Raw genomic sequence first — 25,343 nt, forward strand, 5'->3', positions numbered from 1 at the left:
AAGGATTATTGCCCTCACTCCTTAATTATTAGTTACAAGTTCCTGTTACAACAAGAGGCATGATTGATACCCTCTTAATCATCTGTGCTCTTGTGAGCCTGGCTTAGCTTGGCAAAAGCAATGCCAAATGGTTTGCCTGAATTCTCTCTTCTGCTGTTACTTTAAAATCCAAGGCTCCAAGTTCTCAGATTTAACACAAACTCAAAGACACTGCATTTCTAATCTATGTATTGCACACAACATTTAACAAGAATGCCTCTGTCTCTGTAAACCATCTCTCCTCTGAGCTTTACCAACCTGTCAGGACATGTTAATTCTCCTGCCTTTACTGGATGTTCACTTATACAAGAATTTCTATTGGGTCTGAAATAGTTCAGGAGTCTAGAGGAGTTTGTGGCATTTCTACTGCAGTAGATCAAAAGATCTCAGGCACGGTGTTAAGGAATTCTATTCTTCAACAATGGCAGCTAAATCCCCTTTGAACACCTTTTGCTGTGGAACTGATAGCATTTCCCTGGCACACTCACAGCTCTGTGTTATTTGCTATGAAATATTTTGCACAGAACAAAAAACCAGTACTTTGCTCCTTGTTGTCAGTGCCATTTTATTCTGTCTATATCCCCTGCACCTTCAAATTACACTGTATGCTTACCTTTGGCACTACCACAGCGGGGACAAATACTGAAGAAAAATGTGATTAGTTCCTGTTCCCACAAAATTCCTGATCTATATCATCTCATTAGTGATGATCACATGGACATCAGGGCCCAGGCAGTCCTTGCATGCCAGACCTAAAGGACAGCCTGCTGTACCCAGAGGCCACACCACAGGGACAACACAGAGGCCACACTGTTTAATGCAGCACTTGAAGAAATGTGGCAGGATGGCCTTTTAAAATTTGGGAGGGGAAACACTAAGTTTACATTTAGGAAAGATTGCAGATGCGATTGAATTCTACCCAGTGACCCAAACTAACAAAATAGTTCCAAACTATTTGTACTCTAAGGAATGTACTTGATTTCAAACAGCAATAAAGCCTGTCTGTGAGCAGGATTGGCACACTATATATTATAAAAGTTATTTTCCACAGGAAAGAAAAGGAAAATCAGTACTGCTTCCAGGATCTTATTTTTGGACTAGAACCTCTACAAATATTTTTTACAAGCTTCCTGATATGCCATCTCTTGTTTTCAGAGTTTTGACTTAATGAAATTTATTCAAATTGATTCCATTAATAGAATAGCTGATTGCAGCATTGAATGAACCTGTTTGTAGTACCTGGCAGTCAATCTCAAAGCTTTTCAAGAAATCCCCAGAGAAATTCATCAAGCATAAAGACATACCATGGGGTATACATGGAAATAAAATGGGCTTAGATTAAAATGCTGAGTGCATCTGAATTTTAAACAAGGCAGTAAATATATAATTTTGTCAAAAACAGGGGAAATACATAGCTTATCAGATTTCACTCAAAGAACAATATTAATTCACCCTCTTAAACCTAAATGATTAAAAGGTTCCTACATATAGATGAGTGAATAGTGAAACTGTGAATCAGGAAAATGTATTTAGAAAGGCTGGTTGTATTTTATTTTATGTGCCAGCCACTGAAAAGTATGTATTATCTCAAGGAGGCAGCTGCACAGCCACTTGTTGACTTGTGATAGAAGATTTCATTAAAAGAATTGAAGTATCTGATCAAAACAGTAGACCACTGTTGCATTGCCTCCAGAAGCTCAGTGGCTGGGACACTTGGTTAGGAGGTAAGAGATTCATCTCCCAACCCATATTGCATCTTATGAAGGATACAGATTCAATACTTAGATCATACATCCCATAAATACATCAAAAATCCTGGGACACTGCACACACACCACTGCCCAATTGAAGATACTTCACACACACTCAGAAGATAAACTCACACGAATAGGGAAAAGCTAATTGCATGTACTTCTTCCATGTGAAGAATTCTGGAAAGTCAATTGGAAAATGAAAATCTTACCTGTTTTTAAGCATCCTAACATCAATAAGGCACAGTGACATTGAAGTCATCCTTAGCAGAAGTTAATAAAAAAGCCCCACTGCTTTATTTCCACACATTTAAAATGGAGGTTTATTGAAATTTCAGTCTTGCCCCCTCACTGGGTTTTGATTTATTGAGGAAGCAGTTTCAATCTTCTGTTTTGGTACTCCTTTTTTAGAAATACGACCTTGTGGATATGTCCTTCATGAGATCTAACTACTAGCCAATTGTGAATCTGTATAGTGGTAAAATACATTTTCTTATGCAGTAAGGCAAGAGGAAAACTTTAGCATGAAGGCTACCCCTATCAGACATCTTGTATCAGCTTTGACTGAAGAGATCAAAACAAATCTAACAGTGCCCAAATCCAGAGTTAGAATGGGCTCCCGTGGTATAAATTCACAGATTTAATCTGTCAGATGATGCTGTAATTTGGGGGTAAGTAACAGGGCAAAAATTTCAAAAGTGAGCCTTTGAGGTGGAGGTCTCTTGATAGGGATTTCCACCTGAGACAAACTGGGTAATTCTTCTTAAAAAGATGCCAGATCTTGGTACCCAAAATGCAGTCCAGCATCCCTAACCATATATCATGTTAACAAAATTACATAAGGAAAGTAATAAAAGAGTAAATCCCAAAGAATCTGTACTTTTGTCAAAAATATTTTTTCCCCTTTTCGTTAACAAAGGAAAAAATCAAATACTTTTCCTCAAACTCACATTTATGTCTACCCATCCATAAAACGTCTACTGCCTTGCCTATTGATAACACTCATGACTTAATAGCTTTTAGTCTAAATTCTTGTGCATTTCATTCCTGTGTCAAGCCAAATGAAATAACATTCTGGTGAACTGCTATCAGCAAAGGGGAATTATAAATGACAATAAATTGTGTTTTTATGGTTTTGAAATAAAGGCTGAGGAAAAAGACCTATCTTGCCACACACTACCTAATTCCTAGCTGTTAATTGATTTCCTTTGCGTAATCTGTATATCTGTTTTCTTAATAATGAATTGTTATCCCCTAACCAGTTCTCCTTTCCCTACTGAAATATATGGGTAGTTCACACAACAACAACAACAAAAAGAGGGAAAAGATTAAAGGTTGGTGACTATCTGATATGTTAAACTTGAGACAGACTTGAGATAACCATTAATCTGTTCAAGAGAAACAGAACTGGATATATGGGGGCAGGGAGTGGGCTGGGTGATGTGTTATTGCTGCCATGTAATAGAAAATGATGGTAAAAATTGTACAAAATCCCTTGTATACAGTATAACTCTGCAGACCCTGTTCATGAAAATATTAGGCTGATCCATTCAATTAGCTTTGCACAATTTTTACTTCAGTTATGATTTATGTGATAATCAAAATCATTTGCCCCATTGTTCAACACACATTTCAAAAATTAATATGGAGCCCGTCTCTAGACACAGACTATTCACCTACAGCACACTATTTTAATCCACTAGTGTGGCTGATAAGTCCTGCACTATCCTCCAAATATAACTCATCCATTCACTTCAGGCATTAACAGATTCCATTGACCTTGGTTAAATCATTTTAATTGATTTATTCATGCGTACACAAAACAGACCTACTCAATTGTTCTGTGCAAACACAGTCAGCTTCCAGATCATTGAATTTTTACATATTTATTCACCAATTTGGATAATTCTTCCATTTACTGTAGCAGTACAGACTTCCCTAGTGCTAGAGGGTTATATAAATCTATCTTGATCTATTTAAAAGACGAAAAATTAAAAAATGGGAAAGGCACAGAATTTTGATAAGGGCTTAGAAGAACAATGTGGGAACAAGCTAAGGATCTTCCACAAGGGAGTGGCACTTACAGGTTTGTGACACCTTTTCTTCTGTCCTCAGAACACTCACTGGTTCCCTTTGCAGTCACATGGTGACATCTTCCTCATATTTTAATATCATCTTTTAAACTGAGATCATGTTTTGGCCTTCATTTGCAAGGCACATGACTAACAGTTAAGCTTCAGGGAGTGCAGACTTGGAAAGGGCAACACCAAGCTTTGCAGTGTTTACAGAAGTGCCCAAACTAGTTGGTTCTACAAAGGACCACAGTCCAAACCCAGTGGGGACATTGGAGAGCTGCCTGCTGCCATGTAAGCCCTGCTGGCACCCAGCCTGTTTGTTAATGCCTGCTTGGTTAGACCTGCCTGAGCTGCAGTGACACAGCTGCACTGTGGAGGATCTCAGACCCCTGTCATCTTCCCACTGCTACTCTGCCTTCCCCATTAGCAGCAGCAGCTTCTTCCTATGACAAACCTGGAGCAACAATGTGAAGGGGCAAAGTCCTGCTGCCCAGGGAAAGACTTGTGCTTGTACACACTGCACTTCTGGATGTGAGGTGGAGCAGAGAGAGAAGCAAAGGCATTGTTTGTGAGATGCACCTCCTTCCTTAACAGCAAATCTACTTTTGCTTTTATTCCCCTGGTTATGTAAAACATATAACCACTGCACTGTCCTCAGCTGTAGAAGTCAGAACAGCCCTATTTATTTTCAGTGGGGCTATGCTCATTTGTATTATCTCTTCTTTCTAGCTTACAAGGTACATACAAAAGCAGCCTCCTCTCCTAAAACAGTTCATAGGATCTGTATTTGGGGTTATGGGGAGAAAGTGCGGTTGTTCATTATATTAAATATCACAATAAAAATGTTTTATTACAGAAAAAAAGGTGGAAATTAAGATTTGTAGACCCTCATTTAACAGATGCCAGTTGGATCACAGTATGTGCAGTTTTTCATGTCTGGCAGTGTTTGGGTAAAGCCATAGGAGAGCAGCTTAAATATGGAATGTAATGGCCTAGAGCTGGGTGAATTGGCAGAGTTCAAGTTTGTGTAGTTCTGACAACCTGGTAATTCTACAAAAACTTAATTCACCCAAACCAATTTTTCCTTAGTGGGAAAAAAATATAGCTTAGTACTGAAAGAAATAGGATTTTCAGTCTGGTCTTAGTGCAACTAAAGGAGAGTACACAATAAAGGAAAGCAACATAATTTCACAAATGAGGTGGAATTGTGTAGGATAAAAAAAAATTGTTTAGTCTCCAGATTTCACATGAATGAAACAAGGGGATGGAGAAGTTAGTAACTACGGATGGTGAACTGAGCACAGTAATATCAGCAAACATGTTGACTTTTCTTATATCACATAGCTTTGTACATTTAATCTACTCTAATTCACTGGTATATCCTCCCAAGCAAACTCTTCCCTTCCCAAAAGCAGTAATTTTTCTCAAATTGTCTGTTGCTTGCACTACTACATAAAATCATGGCAAAACTATTTGTTCTAAATAGAGTTGCTTTTTCTTTTTATCAAATGCATTTGAAAAAGTGCATGTGGACTATTGCTAATTAAGATTGTATGGCTATGTTATCCTTATGTGATAGGGACCACAAGTTTCTTCAGCATCTTGATCTGCTCATAATTAATCATGACAAGGATCCTGTTGAGCTGAAAGTGATTAGTTTCAGCCTAATTAAAGGTCACTACTGACTATGATTTTGAGTTTCAGATAGATCATATTATCATATTTTTTCTGCATAGACAGAAAATAATTAAAGATGATGCAAAAGCATGAAGCACCTAGAATATTCCAAATCAATAACAAAAAGAAGTGTAGAATATTACTTACACCAAAGATCTGAACCTATTTCAGGGAATTAAAGCAAAAAATTCTCTGTGAGAAACGAATGAAAAGACTGTATTTGGAGATACAGCAAAGTTCACTTAGAATAGCATCATCCAGCAACAGTGCAGGAAAGATAATTACAACCACATAAATGAAATCTCCCTCCTGGTAGTAATGACAGACCTTGTCAGCCACCTGGGCAGCATGGTTTGGCAGACCATGCAGGCATTTTCTGACTAACATGAGGTTAGGAAACATAGTGCTTTGGGAAGATAATGGAAAAGACAAGCTAATACGGAAGACTGTCCTGCCTCCATCTTCTGCTTTGTCAGCCCATCATTCTGAAGCTGCAATTCCTGGAGCTTATCCTTCCTGCAATTCCCCAATCTTCCCCAAGGCCTGACACTGCAGTGGGGTTAGGTGATCTTCAAAATTAATTTAGCAAATGACATTTATCACTAGAAGTGGCACCTTGTAGAGATCGGCGACAGCCTCTGCGCTCTCCCAGTCATCCTCCTCCTCCAGATCCCACTGTGCTTGCCAGTGTTTCTCTATCAGCTCATGGTAAGCCTAAAAGAAACACAGTAAGTTTTATTTAGATAGCTGAAAAGATCTTAATAGTTTCTTGTGATGCTTCCCTTTTCTTCCTCAATGCTCTTCCCATTTATGGCTACAACAGTAATTGTTTATCTGGAACCATGACTCAGAGGGAAATGAAACTTCCCTTATCACCTTAATTTGAACTTATCCAGTCTTGAATTTAGAATTCCTTAGCCTTGGCAATATGGGGTTAAATAATATGTACAAACTACTACAAAACATGTGAAATGATCTGATTTGAAACCTGCTTCCCAGTGTGTGAATATCACTACATCACAGCCATTACTATGAGGTGCAGAACAGATGGCTGGCATGAGACACCTGAGTTACAGCTGTATCACACTGTACAGGGCTTTTGCACTTGGGCTGCTCACCATGTACCATGGTGGTTCCCAAAAGGCTGATCTATGACGTGGTTCTGACTTGGTCCTTGGTCACAGTTTTAGGAGGGATGCAATTTTTTTCTTGAAGTGAGGACTGTGACTGGGACATGTTGGCAGGCTCATGGAAGATTATATTTCATAGACAAAGGCTGCCTCAATCTACAGACTAATGAGTAGCATTATACATAAATATTCCATATGTTGATTTAATCTGCCAAATGCTCCCTTTCACTCCCATGGTAAATATGGCTTTCTTCATTAGGTATGACAATAGAGCTCTTCTAAAGATAACCAAAGTGCCCATAAAATCATCATTCTTGTAGACTTGAAAGTTCACACATCTCATTGAGTCGTACTTTATGACAGAATTTGACAAATTTACTGCTATAACTTGTACATCCACCATGGGTAGGTAGAGGATTACTGTAACTGACACTTTATGATTTGTGTTCTTCATTGATCATTCCTGTATTATCTGCCAGTAAAAGACAAAATTAACATGCTCCTTTTCGAACAGAAACATAGATGAAGGAGAAAGAACAATACAGGAACTCTAACCTTTACTATATATCCCATTCTGTCTTATAAAAAGATAGGATCTGCAGCAACTCAATCGTTACCACTCTACTTGTGTTCAGAACAATCTGATGTGAATGAATTTTATTCCAGAATCCACCATCATAATTGGCAGCCACTTAAAATTCAGCAGAAAGGCCAGTTACTGGCAAGGCTGCTACCATGGTGGTATGAGCCCCTTGAGGAGGTGAAGGGAGAAAGGCAGAGAAAAGATGCTTTTTTGATGGGTACAGCTCTGAACTCACAGTGAGGTTTTAGAATCAATTCCTTTACTGTTGGGCTGGCTGTGAAATTATGAAATGAACTTAAAATAGCTCCTCAGTGCCAAGTGCATTGTTCTCACAAAATAATTACTGGACTATTTAAGTCAAACCACGGGAGCTGCAGGTACAAATTTTTCTTATTCTTTGAGGAGTTTCTGCACTTAAGACCCCATCTGTTCTGGGACAAAAGACTCTCCCACTGTGCAGCAGAAAGGCTTACATTTCTGACTTTCATAATTTGTACACAGGCATTTCATAATCCTAAGATTAAGCTGTCTTCTGTCCTGCAGCATGAAGTGCAAGTTGCCCCTTCCTGCTCAGCCTGTCAAAAAGCTGTTGAGTAGGCTTAGTTAAACTATAGACTAATGAACTGCTCATAAGAATAGAGCATCTCTTGCACAAAGCTGTGTGACTCTACCTTTGTAGGGAAGGAGCCTTAATGCAAAATTTTTAGGCTTTGTTCAATGAATCTGGGATATGTCCAATGATGTGTAAAAGGAAAATACATTCACAAATGCACACTGGCTTCAAAAATGTGTGACAGAATTATTTGTCTCAAGTTATGAAAAGCCAAAGATGTGAAAAGTGCTCAACTCGTTTTGAAGTGAGGTATTGCCAGGCAGGTGTGCATACAGAAACAGTAACTGCATTATCCAAGTCATACAATATAATTAAAGAATATGGCCCTGTGGTGCAAAATCATAGTGTTAAGATCAGTAAATTTTGACAGTTTGCTGCAGTTGGAATCTGGGTCTTCTCACATAGTAATTTTATCTAAGCTATTAGATTTCATCAAAAGTTTAATGCTGCTGGATGTAACCACCTTCACCTTAAATTATTTCTTTTCATGAAAATTGAGGATTGATTTTTTTTTTAATTCTTAATAACTTGGGTTTGCAGTTCTCAGCAGTTACTTGAATTTTGCAGCTCTCAGCATTTGCAGCTAAGAACTCTGATTCTGTATATTTATTTGGAACAATAATAACAAATCTCTATAGAAAATATGACCATGAAAACATTACACTGGCCATTGTACACCATATTAAATTATCAATTGCAAACCTTCTCTAAGGCATCCTGCCAGAGATCATAATTAGTTTTTCCTCTACCTCTCTGAAATTTGGTAAGTCTTTTGAGCCTCAGTAACCCCACTCATAGAAAAGCAATTAGATCAGGGCAGACTGTTTTCATCTGTAATGCAGGCTGGATACTTTCCTCCAGATATTTCCTGTCTTGAAGCAAACATGCAGTATCTAAATAAAAGATGTTTTCTACAAAACATGCATTTTTGCGTTAACCTAATTGACATTCTGTTCCAATGCAACAACACCAACAGGGGTTCTGACCCTGTCCCCCTGCGCTACTGCACGTGATTCTCATGAGATCACAAAATTCCCAATTTTACTGAACTGGGAGAAATCTGCAATACACTTGGCCTTTCAAAAACTAATAGAACAGGGAAAATAAGCTGCTTCTTGCTCACCTTGAGAAAACTATGAACATCTTCAGTAAGAAAAGTTTTGCTAAGGAGACTCTCTTGTTCAGCTTCCCGTCTGCGTTTGAGCTCTTCCTTTTTCTTCACACGGCTCTCCAGGCGTTTCAAGATCAGGTCTTTACTTTGTTGCATGCATTCTGGAACATAAACCACAAACAATTAGGCACCACAACTCCACAGGGAGAAAGCAGCATCTGCTACTGTCACACAACATAAGCTCACGGAAATCTGTCAGTGAGTGAAACAGACAAGTAATCACCATGCAGGATTTGAAATTTGTCTCTTACCCTGATGGCCTTTTTAGATGTGAACTTCTAGATTGTTACATGGCACTTAAAGCTATCAGGTTTTTGGACTGCTACCATCCTGCACCCTCCCTTTCACTGGTGTTGCTGTTTATGCAAAGGCAGTGTTAGTTCCAGAAACAGATTCCCTCATGCAGCACCAAAAACCTCTCCCTCCTGCTTCAGGAAGGTCGGTAAGTGGCTCATTACCTAATTGCAAATATGCAAATGCTGTGGCGAGGACAGGGGCAGTAACATATGGTGGGGAGAAAAGGTCTAAAGCAGTGCTAGTTCAGATTAGCTTGAACTGGCATACAGCCATACATACCAGACTTCTAAAGTGACTCATCCAAGAACCTGCAGTAAAAGTTGTCAAGGTCCCTCCAATTTCATGCTAGTAATGTGAACTATTTGGGACTAAGTTCCTCCCTGCTTCATTCCCCCTGTAGCTCCAAGTGATATATAAATTCATGAGTCTATTTCCATCCCGGGCTGCTGAGTGCAATCGGTGCTTTAAATGTTCTGCCACTTCATGTCTCATTGCCTGTCCAGCTAAGAAGAATTTTATTCATTTCCCCCAGTTGCCCTGCCCCAGAGCAGTACTTCACTCCTGACACAAGCAACTAAAGGGGAATGCAAAACAAGTTACCTGTGGCTGCTGCTCTGCCACTGCATCGAGCTGCTTCAATTATGAGAAATTATTTAGTAGAGAAACAAAAGGAGCACAGTGCTGCAGCACCAAGAATGTTATTTATTCTCCATGCTAATTTACTGTGCTTATCCACAGGCTGATGATGCACTGACAGAACACTTGAAAGTGCACGAAAAGTACAGGAATGCCTGTAATGAAAATATCACTCAAATAAATGTAGCAGTGTTTTACTTTTAAACACTATTGATTCTTTGCAACTTCCTTGCATTCTGGGAGCACAGTCTTGCTGGCTTTGTGCTCTGTTCATGAATTATAGGTACAGTTTAACTTTTATATTTAGGAGCTCATAAGAAAGGTCAAATAAGACTCTATTGGAATAAATGCTGCATTCCAGATAATTTTTTTAAAGCACTTTTCATTTCTATCTAAAACCAGGACGTTGATAATCTTCTTCTGCACAGGATGTACCAACTATAATATACTGCTATATATAACTATAAACACCTACTTTGCATGAAATAAAGGCCCTGACATAGGTATTCTTGATTTGGAACAAGTGAAAATTGACAAAAAAGGGAAAAATCATCCAAGGACACCCATTTATGCTTAAAGAATGTTAATGGCTGAAGCTATGCAAAAACTATGAACTAGGCAGAGACAGTTTTAGAAACAAACATCCAAGAAAGAAACTATATCACAATATACATGTATTTGTGAGTATCAGCAAGCTGTTCACACAGTTAGATGTTCTGAAAGAGGATTAAGTCCGCAGCACTTTCTGTGATGAAATAACTGGCTCAGTAGACGGTAGGAGAATGGTGGATATTGGCTACCTTGACTTCAGGTAGGTTTTTGATGCAGTCTCCTGACAGAGCCTCACCGAGAAGAGGATGGATGAGCAGACAGTGCTCCAAGTCCACCTGGAAGCCAGCACCTACTGGTGTACCCCAGGGGTCAATACTGAGTGCAATTCTGCTCAGCAGCTTCATTAATAACCTGAATGATGGGGCAGAGTGCAAATTAAGCAAGTCTGCAGAAGTCACAAAAATGGGAGCAGTGGCTGATACACCACACATGCTTGTACTCCCATCCACAGGGCACTTGATGAGCTGGAGAAATGGGCTGATGCAAATCTCCTCAAGTTTACAATGGGAAGTGCAAAGTGCTGCACCTGGGGAGAAGCAACCCCAGGCACAAGCACATGCTGGGGACTGCCCGCTGGAAAGCAGCTTGGTGGGAAATGACCTGGGGGTTCTGGGGGACACCAGGTTTAACACAAGCCAGCAGGGAGAAGAAGAGGATCCTTTCCCTCCATTCAGCTCTGGTTAGGCCACACCTGGAGTGCTGTGTCCAGCTCTGGACTCCACAGCCAAGTGCAAGTGAGACATGGAGATACAGAAGAGAATTCAGCAAAGGCCCATGAAGATGATGGATGGACTGACACATGTATCCTGTGAGAGAGAGCTGAGAGAGCTGCGGCTATTCAGCCTGAAGAGAAAGCTCAGGGGGGATCTGAGCATGTACATAAACACATGGAGAGTGGGTACAAAGAAGACAGAGCCATTCTTTTCTGCTGTGTCCAACAAAAGGACCAGAGGCAGATGCCAGAAACTGAAACACAGGAGGTTCCTTTTACCATGAGGATGACTGAGCACTGGAACAGGTGGCCCAGGTGAAGCCTCCATTCTTGGAGACAGAAGCTGTCTGAATGTGATCCTGGGCAACCAACAGTAGCTCAACCTGCTGGAGCAGACAGGGTGGACCATACAATGTCCAGAAGTTCTTTCAACCTTAACCATTTTGTGAATCTGTGAATTTATGACTTTGTGATAAGGCACAAATTATCACCACTAAGCCCAAAGTGAGTGAGCAGCACTGCAGCAAGAACATATTGCAACAAGCCTGCATTCGTTCTGACTATTCAGTTCACTGAACTCTAAACCTAATGCCATTTTGTTACGACAATTTTCTTTACATGTGCCCAAAAGTAGCAGAAATGTTTCTGGAAATTGTATTGAAGTAGTTCTCATTACTTTCCTTCTGGCTAAACATTTGCTGTAATTTTGTGTGAGTGCTGATGGGAGGCACTGAGCCCTGAACCAGCACCAATCAGAGAAGCTGGGGCTATATTTCTCAACACTAGGCATTAGGTAACATACAAAATGACACAGGGAGAACCTTAAATCAGTGAGGCAGTCAGCTTAGACTTTATTATAATTGTGTTATAATACTAATATGAAGAGGTGTAAAAGAAAGAGGAAAAGATTTAATTTTAAAGGTATTTTAGCCTTACATAATAAAAGGGAGATTTCTAGGAGGCTCATAAGTTTTAACATTATCTTTTCAAAAGAGTGATAGCACAACTGTTTTGTATATAGTACAACTGCTTCTGGCTTTACATGCTAGCAGGATATCCTAAGACAGCACCAGGCAATGCCAAGTATGTGAACAGTAAATGGAGAAATATCACAAATACTTGTAGGAAGTGTGATTTTTCTATATTCAAATTAATGGAATTAGATTATGTGAACTGTAGAGTAAGTATGTAGTAATACCTACTTACTATGGGATAACACATACAAGGCCTAAAGTCAAAGTTCCCATTCCAAACATATATCCTGCAGAATAAAACTAATCCTGGTCAATTCAATCATTTTAAAACAGAGAGATCTATATGGCTGAAGCTGTAATTTTTTCATTCTTTAAAACAATAAGAACTCATGTAAGTCATGAGCTCCAGTCTAAGTACTCACCATTACTGTAATGTGCCAGCTGTTCCCAGAAGGCCTTGTGCAGATCTGTTAGAAGCTCTTCCTTTTGTCGGACTGAAAGATTATTCTTTACAGTTAAGTGGTCCAGAATATTTGACACTGTATTTAATCTACCCTTACACTCTTCTGGTATGGAGGACTTCAGTGAATCAATCATTTTCACCATAAGCTCCCAGTTGAATAACCTTTCCTGAATGTCCTAAACCAAACATAAAGTCCTGTTTAGAAACCAAGAATGTATCTTTGTGCTTTCCTTTCATTGAACTATTGATTCCCAAACCATGAAGAAACCACTGAGGCTTCTCAAAACCATGTGTGTGGATACTGAATGTGAGAAATCAGTCAGCAGCACAGTGTCTGTGTTAAACCAAGTCCCATAACATTCTCACACAGGCCTGAGAAAGCAGCCAGAGAAATTATGAAGAATTCAAACAGTCTTTGGAGAGAGAAAACAACCTTTTCAGGTGGTGGTTTTCTAACTTGTTGTTTACTTGCAAGAAACAGTCAAAGGGTGTTGTTCCTAACTGTCCAATGACAGTCTTGTGTTGGTTTGCTAACCAATGAAACTTTACTCTTTCAGAACTGTCTATAAAAGAAGATTTTGAAGAATAAAGATCACTCTCATCTTTGCTAAATAAGCTGAGAGTCATGTTGTTATTCCCATGCTGTCCTTAAAACAATAGACATGTGAATAACCATCTTCATGTATTTGAATGCTGCTGAAAGTCTTGATCAGTGCAGGCTAGTAGTAGGTCTATTGCATGTTCACTTGCAAGAGCTAATCTAGAATAATTTGTGTTTTTCACTATTTGTAGCTGTCAAGAAGACATTAAGTCTGGAAAAGATAATAACAGCCTTGCAGAACAACCTAAATACTCAAGGAAGATAGATGGACAGAAGACAACATGGAAGTTCTGGACCTCTTCTCAAAATACTGAATGAGGACACATACCTGATTCTGATAATGCTGTGATTCCTTCAAATACATGGTCAGACAGAGCTCAGTACATATACTAAAAATTAATATAATTGCCTAAGGCCTAGCAGCTTTCATTGCACTATTAAAGAAGCATGACCACAGTAGGGAAAGGTTTCCTGGGTGAAAGTGCAGCTGCTTTAAACAGTGCTGCAAGGTTAGAAAACAGTTTGACAGTGCTGTGCCAAGTTAACAGCTGGACTCGATTTCAAGGGTCTTTTCCAAACCAAATGATTCTTTGATTCTCTGACCTACTGTAATTGATAGAGCTGTACCTACACTGACCTCTGCAATGAGATTTCAGCATCATCACAGCAGTGACTTTGGGCAGGAACATCTCCTGTATCTGCATCCAGATATCTTATCTGCAGTCTGAAGGAATTTACTGTACAGAAGTCCAGTTTGGGTCAAGTGTGACAAGCAGCAAAGACTTTTTTCACACCTGGCCAGCTCAGTCCACTTAGCTGCTTCAATGCAAAACGAACAAGCTAATAATTACTGTATTTGTTTATATACCAAATTACTAATAAATGCAGTGATTCCAACTGTATGTTAATCTATAAATTACATGTAACTCTTTCAGTATATCCTGTGCAAAAACCAATAAAGGATCTGTTAAATTTAACACAACATAAAGCACAGAGTTGGTGCATTTATGAACACAGTTTCCTCTCTTCAGACCATATCACTAAGAGCTGACAAGAATGTTCAATTCCAATTAAAGTCACTGAACACATAGAATCACCCTCAAATTTAAATTAGGATTTCTCAGTCAAAATGGAATAAGTATTTTGAAAGAGAAAGAAATTCCCTAATGCCCACAGTAACAATTCTCCATTGATTAGATCTAGTGCTCTTGCTCCTGGTTCACCAGCTGCATTAATAATACTTTTTCCTTCTATGACCACCTAAATGGTATTCTGAGAATTAGAACTCAAGTGCAGAGAGTTCACCCTCCTGTGAGTCTTCCTAAACTGCAATGAAAGCTGAGCTCTTTGCAATAAAGCTCAAAGAGACAGGTGGATTAAGTAATGTACATCACTCCTCAGGCAGGACTGACAGACACTGTGCATTGACATAATTCTTTCTTTTCAGATTGACTAAATCTGTCTCAACTTTTATTTCTTTTTTACTTTACCATTGCCTGCAAGTCTTGAGATTCACTTAACAAGCTTTCTACTGCAATCATCTTCTCAGTCAGATCCATCATTATCTTTGTTGCTTTGGCACTTGAGCATTTTGATTGGTCCAAAAAATCCTGCTGGGCTTTGTCAGTCTGCTTCCAGAAGGCTTCCATCTGTGGAATGTGAATCAAAAAACAACCCATGTTCCCTCATTAATCATCTGGTATTTCATTACAGAAAGAGGCATATAGATGAGTCTACTGAAATACAAGTCACTGGGATTACAGACAGCTCTCAGTATTAGCTATATTGAACAATTCACAAAGCTAAAGAGACTATTATATATGTTATATATTTAAAATATACATATATCATATATTGGTGGTGGCACGTAACCAGTAGGTCAAACCTGACCTTTTAAAATAACTGTAGTCATTCTTTTTAACTAGCTAAGAATTTGGTAATTCTCTACCCATTGCATCTATAAGAGCCTATAATGTTTTTAATATTGATGATAAAAACCTAGAAGATAAACTGCATCCCTTTTATTCTGGGAAGTTTATTTAGCTGTAGGAGAAGGTATTCTAGTCAAACAACATTTTTACAAAAAAAAAGAAAAACTGAAAATTATTACTGATGTTTTACACCATCAAAGCCTTTTACAGCTAAATGCTACATAAGCACTTTACTGGGTGGAATTAAGTACTTTATGCAGTGTTGGCACACTGTATGTGCCAATTCTGATAGATTACTGTATGGCCAATCCCTAGTTTTAGGTTCTGATCCCACAAACATGGCTGTGCACAACTGTCAATATTCTGTGCTCTGTGGGATTAGTCATAGGCATAAAGGTAAAAAATGCATCCATCACCAAGATCTCTATTAAGTATCCATGAGTTTGGACAAAACTGTGATTATGGCATTTGTAAGTATGGCAAAAAACTCTTTATATTCTCAGCAGAAGAGTAGATTAGTTCAAGGTACTGATCTGTACAAATCTGCATAAAGGGAAATTATTTTCAATACAATGAAAAGCATCTGCAGGCACAAGAGTGACAGACCCACCGAAGGATGATTGCTGCTGATGAATAAATGCCTCATGTTGCTCACTAAGGTTGCCAGCAATTATTTTTACATTACTAACTCTGGAAAACTCTAAACAATCATTTTTCCACTGAGCAAAGTTAAAGTACAAAAGAAACTTAACACAGATGTTCCAATGTTACCAGGACTTCCACTAAAAAGTGAAGGGCTCAGGGAATCTAAAGAAAGCTGAGAAAATTCCCAGTGAAGTATTTAAGCAACAGACATTTAAAAATTTAACTCCTGTATGAAAAAGAGTCAAGGCTGAGGTGATGGGCTGTTTGGTCCAGGGCTGAAGTGCCTCAGTCAATCAGCACAGGCAGCTCACAGAGCTGTCACTCTCTTATTTTCATCAGCAGTCAATTTGCTCAAACTTCAGAAACTGGGCTGGGAAGAATACTACTCAATTTACTGGAAAATAATACATAGAATGTTCTTAACCTCCAATTTTATAGCCTTAAAGCTATACTGACACAGTGAACCTACTTTAGAGAAAAAAAATCTTTACATTGAAAATCAAATGCCTGCTATCAAACTGGATTGTCACATCAAAAAATGTAAATATATTCTCATGCGGAAAGTTGCTAAAGAAAAATGCTTTGCCAAAGTAAATGCACAAAACATACCAAAACATTGCCCAGCAACTATATTCTTAGTATTTCTTTCAGCTAAAAAAACCCTGTAGTCTCTTATTACTCTCTTACTCAGTTATGGGGATTGATAAAAGCAAGGTGCTAGGATAACATTCCTAAAAGTCAGGCTATACATAGGCCTGAAATAGATCTTATCATCAGACAAGCACCAGACATTTCTCAGCTAATGAAACAGTAGTGTTTTACAAAAAACATAATAAATGTTTTATCTACAAAAACATGTTGACACCCAAAGGTTGTTGGAAATATTCTGCTGGTGCAAAGTAAAAATATTTTCAGGACTCCTACACATATAAAATACTAACTGTGGACTCAACAGACTAACTGTACTCAACAAAACCATTGCATTAAAGAACTCCTCACTAAAAGAATAACATTAAAATAAAATTTTAGAAAAAATTAGGAAGTTACATTATCTATTACGTGCTCGGAATATTCCCTTTCCCTCCTTTCTAGGTCTTCTAGAGTCTGGAACTCTGAATTATGGGCTCCTGACATTTCAGTATTCTGGAGTCTAGAGTCAAGTTGTTTCTGTAATTCTTCAAAATCCTGGGGAAAAAAAAATCAAGTGATTTGTTAAACAGAAAAACAGACCAAACTTCTACATTTGGGAGTCAATCTGTATGTCAGTTCTGGCTCATGGCTAAGGAAGCTGAACAGGAGTGTTCAGAAAGTTCTGTATCTTGGTAATGTGCCTTCTGTAGCAAGCAAGGAAATCTCCAGATATATGGGAGCTCTGAACTAAACCTAATACAAATACATACATTTCCACTAGGATGTGAGCACAGTCAGGATGTGAGCGTAGTCCATCTCTGCTGAATTCAAGTTTTAGTAAACACTGCTTCATGAGCTTTTATACTAATAACCCGTGGAATCTATCTACAAATATTTTTATTTTAATGCATGTGCCCCATCTTAAATGGCAGCTATGAGTGTACATGCTGTGTTTAAAAGCTTAGGTAAGTATCCAGGTGATAATGAGATAGTGATTCCTGCAAAGTGCTGGATGAACACACATGGATGAACACACCTGTAATGCTCACAAGGGACACATTATAGGCTGCCTGATTACATGAGGTTTTACAGTTTTTCAGTCCTTTAGAAACCAGGGTGGTTTTTTCTGAAAGTTGATGTTGCTGACAATTACTAATCTGCTGTCATTGCTTAGTAAGTTGATACCAAAAGAGGGGTTCCTCCTTTGCTACAACATGCCTTGCATAGCAAGTACTGACTTCTAATACCATCCACTTCTGGCTGTCAATGCATTAACTTGATATCCTTGTGCCTTAAAGAAATGTAAGTAGAGTTTGACAAGCTTCACTAACAATTTCATCAAAACCCCATGAATTTTTATGATGCAGAATTGAAAGAGGAAAATGCTGTCTGTAATAATCCATGTAATGCTTGTATTGCCAACATCTCTTCTACATGGTGGTCATAACCAGCCTTGTTCCTTGTATGGTATCCCACCTCTGAGACTCTCACATTCACAAGATATTTCTCTCCATCATATAGGACACAGAAACTCCCTACTGGCACTTAAACAATTGGACTTCTTTGGCAACTATTGCTTCTAGTTATTCAGATTTAGTCCTTGTCTTGCAGCAGCTTAGGGGCGTGAGGATACCAATGCCATCAAACTTCACTGAGGATTAGGTTCTATCAGGAAACATGCCTATTCTAGATTAGCTGTTTATAATTTGAAGTCATTCCCAGAAGACCACCAGTAAAAGGATTTTGCACATCCAATCTCACTTTTCATGTAGTAAACACAATAAGCTCTAATACTAAACCTGAGGATTTAAGGCAGAAGAGTGCTCTAAGGCAAAATACATTCTGATATGAATCCTAGGGTACAACTACAGAGATTCCTGATAGTAATTCACAGATTGTTAGACTGCACAAAGTATTCAGCAACTAGAGCTCATGAGGTGATAGACTAATGCCTAGATGTGAAATTCTATCTACATGTAAGAAAAGCATAATTGGTACTGTGATGAGGCTGCTCTCAGTACAAACACTCAAGGCTTGGACTGGCAGGGCACTGGATAACCTCACATAAAGCAAAGCTTCCTGCAGAGGGCTGGACCAGACAACCTCGAGATGTGCTGCTCAATCCAGATTTTTCTGTGACTCTGAACTGGAGAGTGAAGCCAATAGCTCTCCTATTTTCTACAGTTTTGTAAAGGTTTTTGTTCCTTCTAATAACCTCAAAAATAGTACTGTGACTCTACCTGAAATGCACATTGACTGTCAATATATGTCTTCCAGTTCAGAAGTGGCATATGGAATTCTATACAAGTACATGAAAGAAAAAAGGATGATGAGGAAAATAAGTGCATTTTCCCCTGATGAAAGCCTGAAGCTTCATAGTGCTACTTTATTTCCTGCAATTTTATTATCAGCAATGATACCTGGGACCAAACAAAGCCCCTGATACTTAGAAATTATTAAATCTGAGTGAATAAGGTTCAAAATTTTCTGTTGGTTTCAATGGATTCAACGACAAAATATTTTATCTTTAACAGAATACACAGATCACTTCATACAGCAGCAAAGAGAAAAAGCATACAAGGTAATGGAGAAAATCAAGTAACAAGGGAGTTTCTTTGAATTTTCTTAAGAAATAGATTGCAAATGACATTGCTGTTCAAAAGCAGTAGGTGAAATGGTCTGCTGTGGTAACTCTTAGTTTGTGTGGTCTTACATATTAACCAAGAAACCCACTTACATTTTCCAGATTTAAAAGGATCTTCTTCAACAAACCATCAGTAATCTTCTTTTTATGATGGAAGTCTGTGAGGTATATCTTGAAAACCTGAATAAACATCTGTTTAAAAGGAAGAAACCAAAACCCAGATTAAGTGCCTGTTCGACATTGTAAGGACATCTTTGTGATAACTTTTGCTGATTTAAATCAATCAGGGAGATTATAGTGAGTCATAAGTGAAACAACAGTTAAATTAACAGGTAAATCACCAGCAACTCTCCGTTACTTCCACTGTGAAAAATTCTCTGGTTTTGGGTTCTGTGAGATATTGGAAGATGGTGTTACACATAATCTCATATATCCTTGTAACCAGACAGACACATTTGAAACTACTTGTAACTGGAGAAAATGCAGATTGATTGAAAATACAAAGCCCAGGTTTTTTAAGTTTAATGAAGCCCTAAACTGGAAGATATTAACTGTTTGAAAGATACTAAAGACTCATTACTCTGACTTCAGCTGTTGTCAGCCACATGATACATCAAACATTTTTGTACATAACCCAAAAGAAACTATCTCAAGTTCTAGCTAGCTTCTCTTGCAAGAAAAAATACTGATTTTCCATTTGTATTTTTTTTTAAGATGTTTTTGAATTTTTTTAACACTGGGAAAACCTTTGCTTAAGCTTTCTACATCTTGCCTCAATTACAGTTTCAGTGTAAGGTTAACTCACTTCATTACTGAGTGCTGCAACAATTTCCATTTATTGTGGAAATAAAAATAAGTGAAATTTAACAGCCACATGCCTGTACCTCATAATCTTGAAAACAACATGACACAGAACTTGCCTGCTTAAAATATATAAAAAACATAAATTAATACATATTTACATATAAAAACAGTTATGAAGCCAGTATGTCAGGTGAGCAAAACCCGGAAAATATAATTAGAACTCAGTAGAAGAGAAAACCATATAGCAGTCATGTTTCAGATCTCACTTGCAAATGTTTTGGACAGGAGTTTGGCGAGTTTTGAACACTCTACCAAGATATTACATACAGTAAAAAGAAAAAAAAGGGTTCACAAGAAGACTGAATGAAAAGGATATATTTCCTAAGACCTGATGCCAAGAAAGATTGAAATCAGAGACAGAAGAGTGAGAAAGGAAGAAATTATTCTCTAGTTTATTTTTTCTTTTTTTTTTTTTCCTTCTAGCAAAAACATAAAGCTATTTAAATATTCAGCTAAAGGTCAAAGTCATTTGCGGTGATTTCTGGTGGGCAATAAAGCAAGTTAAAAGCTCATTTTCTCCATGTTTCTGTGATTACATCACTATGTTGCTACCTACCTTCCTTTAGAAATTGATGATTAACTTTGACATCAAGTTCAACCTTCTACAATCAAGCTAAACTTCCTTCTGGAATCTGATTGCCAGTTCCCTTTCTCATCTAACTAGATGTGGATAATCCACCAGATGAGAAATTGCTTCCCAGATTTACCCTCCTGTTTCCTCCTTTGCATTGTGTAGAAATTTGTTCAGCAAATATCACCCTTTTAAATATTCTCTGTGGATTTAGTAAATTATAGCAGAAGTTACCAATTTGTTTAAACAGAGCCTGAGAAAAGAAGAGAGGAGAATGCTACAGACTTTATGTCCACATTCGTATTTACTGAGCTGAAACTCAGTAGCAGTAATGGTGCTGTACTTGATCATAGCTAGTCACCACAATCAATCATTACTGAGTATCCTGTGGCTTTAATTGTACTCTTTTTTTCTTTTTTTTTCCTTCCTTGTCAGTTTTGGATGCTGTGACTTGATGTAGGTAGTTATCTATGGTTTAAATGGTACCTTAATCCCTCAGTTATACAAAATCACAACTATTGTACTTATCACAATGGTACTGATTCAGTCAGTAAAAAACTGAACTTTCAATTTTATTCCAAAAGCTTTGAGTCTTTGGAATTGCAACACACAAACAAGAAAGTTTGTCCTCAGGACAAACTCATCTATTAAATAATTTATTACCTCTTTTTATGAGTCTCAAGTGCTTTATGTTAATCTCTGGAGTAATGTTTAAAACCAAATTTTTGTATTTGCTATATTGGTATTTCACAGACCAGTATACTTCATGATATTTTACTTCTTTAGCAAGCTCATATATATGCAGAGTAGGAGGAAAAAAAAGACAATAACATGGAAATGCAACTCTGCTACCCTACATCCCACCTAGCCAGCTGTTTGTGTTATTTCCTAAACTGATATTCAACTAAGATTGACAAAACATTGAGCTATAAATGAGATATAAGTACCTACCATATGTTTTTCTTTTCTGAGTTCAGTATCAAGACGTCTGAGATCTTTTAAAGTAAGACTGCAAAGGCAGAGCTTAACATCAAAACTAAAACAAAGATTAAAAATGCATTAATAGCAATCTAAATGATGGTTATACAAAAGGACAACATAACATAAGTTTCCTTTAACCACTAGATTCTCCTAAAAACACTGCCCCAAAACAGAAAGTGAAGTCACTTTATTTCTGCATTGGCTCCTTTTTCAGAAAAGATTTCTGTATGTAAAAGTAAGAAAGCAGTGCTCCTAATAAAGTTGGCATTGCAGTTTCCTCTAGAAAAAGAGAAAGCAAACATAGGCATGAGTAGATACAACCAGGAAAAACATGGCTTTACATTGAAACAGACATAATAAGTGTGGATATTTTGTAACCATTCTTCATTGCTGGAACCTTTCCCAGTCCCCCTGACACAAATATGATTTTCCTATTCTTGCTAATGAGAGTGCAGACACATGTATTCATCTAGGGGTACCTTACCATGGGGCAGCTGAAAGGAAACCAGGGCTCACAGTCCATTTCAATTACCTCTACCTGCTCATCAGCAGTGTCAGAGAGGAACTGTTTTCCCAGACTAAGACACGAGTAGCTCCCATTAAAACGGAGAGGACAGAGCACTGAGTGTTCTCAAGGCCCTTGCAGTGTGAGATGGCATTGTACAGTGCACAGGACATGTGAACTGAGCACATGAGATGTGACAAAGGCATCTCCTTATCCTAACACCCATACACCTTTCATGAGACAGCTTCTGGCCAGCTCTGATTCCCAAAATTTCACAAAGAACACGATGACTTCCTTAATGTATTAAGGAAGTATATTAATGTGTGCTTAACTTAATTGATGTGCATTAATTAAAATGCTTAATGCATTAATCTCCTCAACAACTTTTTTAGGGTTATAAGCAGATAACCCTGTCCTGATGTGGTGACTGTGTGCATTCATGCCCAGCCTCTCACCTTTAGTGACTGACCTAAAAGACACATCAAATGACCAAACAAGGGCAAGTTTCCTGCTTACCTCTCACATGTCAGCACTTCAGAGAAGCTGGCCACCTTTAGGAAGGCTCGAGCCTGAAATCTGTCATCACTTGTTGTGGAATGTATTGTTGTGGAGGAACTGCAGTCCTCTTTGTCCCCCTGGCTCAGGGATCCCAGGCTGCCTGACATAGAGGTCTCCACCACTTGGTTAGGCAGAACTGCCTGCTTTGGATTCTCATGCAAAGATGGATTGGATGAGCCATCTGCCAGAGGCTATAAGTCAAAGGAAATTCACAAATTCAATTAATACAACACAATAAGGAAACAAACACGACATCAATTTTCAATGTTTACTTTTAAGAGAAAAGTTAAACACTATACACAGTGAAAGTGTTTCCATATACATGACAGGCTTTTGCATTGCTCAGGAAAGCATTCTTCTGTTGTAGTTAGCTGCTTGGTGCATGCTTTCTCTCTTCCTTTTAGATGCTTGTGGTGTTCTTGTTATGGCTCCAACTTCCATTAATATTAAGGGGCAGACAAGCTCTCTTAAATACAGTGAAAATTGACTGGACACCATGTAAAGCATGGCAGGTTTCAGGGGGAGCTGAAAGTAGCTGACACCTTACAGAATAAGCCCTGAGTCAATGGACTATAAAAAACCCAAAGATCCCTATTAAGCAGATTGGCAGTAAAGTTTCTTCCATTACTCTCTGCAATTTACTCTGACACAGAATGACTGGCATTAATTTTTACAAGTAGACTCTAAAACCTTACCCTAAATTTCTGGTTGATGGGATAGATCACTTTTGCCTTTAATGCAAATGCTGTGATGTTACTGTTCAGAGGAGATTCACTTTCCTGTATGGAAAAGAACAGAAAACCATTTGAGAACAGCAGCAGATCTGGAAATTTTTCACTGTAAATATTGTGTGCTCCTTTTTGTTACACAACTTAAACATTCCTATTGATAACTATTTATTGACTGGCTCTGCTTTGGTGCAAGAATTCTTCTCATAAGACTCATTCCAAGTAGGAAAACTTGAAAAGGGAACTCTTGTCATTACCACTGCTACAAAATATTTTTCATTCTCCAGGAGAAAATAGGTAGTATCTGGTATTTGCAAGGTATTTTCATGTTGTGTTTTGTCACCCACCTCCATACCCTTAGCAACAACTAAAGATTTTACAAATGAGACTGATAATAAAAAATGCTAAAGGACAATAAGCTCCAAAGCTATAATTATGGCTATAAATTCTGTCTTTCAATTTAAATAAAGAAACAATAAATTAAGGAAACCCAGTCATCATTTTGTCCCAGGAAGAACTTTTATAATACAACCCTTACCCAAAATCTAGAGAAAATAACAATGTTTTTCCAAAGACCTTTTAATAGATACTGAATTCTTTTCACACAATTTTCTATATCACATAGTCTGACTTTCTGCTACTGCCTTTTTCCAGGCACTGGAACAATGGGATCATAATTTGTTTTGAGAAGTTGGGTATGGCTTAATAAAAGTTTGGCTATAAATAGAAGATAAAAGGTGTAAATCCAAGCACTAGGATTTCCTATTTTATCTCTTTTGGTTTTGTCATATGAAATGAAAGACTCTGATTTGTCAAAATACAGGATTTTTCACACAGCTTTTTCTAGGAAATATCAAAGCATTAATAGAGTCTAAAAAAAGAAATGAAGAGAAGAGCAAACGATGTAATTCACTAGACTTCTACCATTGCACTTTTTCATCTCCATTTATTTCCATTTTTGGGTTTACTGATAAAGTGTAGAACATTTGCCCATGACCATCCCAGCACTGCAGCATCTCCTCAGGGACAGGAGTGGACAGAGCAGTGGCTGGAGACAGAGCAGCCAGTGCAAAGATATAAAGCTGTACTGCAGTGCACTAGAACTAATACATCCTGCTTCTGAACAGTGTAAGTAACATACAATTATTATTAATACAGTAATTATGGTGTTATTGCAATGGGGAAAGTCTCAGAATGAAAATACCTGGGGTTTTTTTGACATGTTTTAACCTAATTAAAAGCATTTTCCATCTATGCTTCTTCATAAAATGTCAATTTGATGCTAGTAACAGCAAAAGCCTCCAGAAATTGGAAAAAAAAATTTTTTTGAAAAATAGACATAACTTTAGTAGTTAGACAAATAGGTGGGAGAAAGTTCCCTAAAATAACAAGGTTACTTCTTGATGTCTTATAAATGAGCCATGTTATAGAAATGGATATAGTAGTGAATGATCACCTTTAAAAGACTGTGTTTTCAAAAACACTGGTAATAAGCATAAAGATGTAAAATTGTGTAAGTTCTCCCACAACACTTACATTTCAAAAAAATAACCTAACCCATGTTCACTTGTTATACTCTAACATAAGCAAAATGACCAAGCATGTTTTGTCACCACTCCTGATCACAAAGCTGAAAGGAAGATTCATTACCTGTCAGGATTTAAACCAACAGCTAAATAACGATAACATTTTCTTGAAATCCTGAAATCAGTTCTTGTTACAAGCTAAGCACCAGACTGGCTGGTTTTGACTGACATTTTATGCATGTATTTAATTTATATATAATAGACTGAATGAGTCAGCTGAACTGCACATTTTTAAATGAGCAGTTTAAATCACAATCTTTAGCTTCAGCAAGAGCAGTCAAATAAGCTTTGAGTGAAAGACAGTGATCTAATGACTACACAGTAGGACGGGTTATTTTGGGATTATATTAAAAAAAAGTTACTTAC

At 37.8% G+C, this 25,343-nt stretch overlaps 1 protein-coding gene across 3 annotated transcripts in view; it reads right to left on the reverse strand.

Moving 5' to 3' along the window:
- Positions 1 to 25,343, reverse strand: part of EVC (EvC ciliary complex subunit 1) — a 50,892-nt gene that overhangs the window by 21,740 nt on the left and 3,809 nt on the right. For all 3 annotated transcript variants that reach the window (XM_063401605.1, XM_063401604.1, XM_063401603.1), the window contains exons 3-11: positions 23,359 to 23,442; positions 22,622 to 22,854; positions 21,571 to 21,655; positions 19,278 to 19,376; positions 16,958 to 17,095; positions 14,825 to 14,983; positions 12,693 to 12,909; positions 8,992 to 9,140; positions 6,158 to 6,256 (exon numbers count right to left, since the gene is read on the reverse strand). In XM_063401605.1, coding sequence (XP_063257675.1) covers positions 6,158 to 6,256; positions 8,992 to 9,140; positions 12,693 to 12,909; positions 14,825 to 14,983; positions 16,958 to 17,095; positions 19,278 to 19,376; positions 21,571 to 21,655; positions 22,622 to 22,854; positions 23,359 to 23,442 — 1,263 coding nt within the window. The remainder of the gene's footprint in view (positions 1 to 6,157; positions 6,257 to 8,991; positions 9,141 to 12,692; positions 12,910 to 14,824; positions 14,984 to 16,957; positions 17,096 to 19,277; positions 19,377 to 21,570; positions 21,656 to 22,621; positions 22,855 to 23,358; positions 23,443 to 25,343) is intronic.

Source organism: Prinia subflava, chromosome 7, assembly GCF_021018805.1.
Source record: "Prinia subflava isolate CZ2003 ecotype Zambia chromosome 7, Cam_Psub_1.2, whole genome shotgun sequence".
Taxonomy (NCBI): Eukaryota; Metazoa; Chordata; class Aves; order Passeriformes; family Cisticolidae; genus Prinia; species Prinia subflava.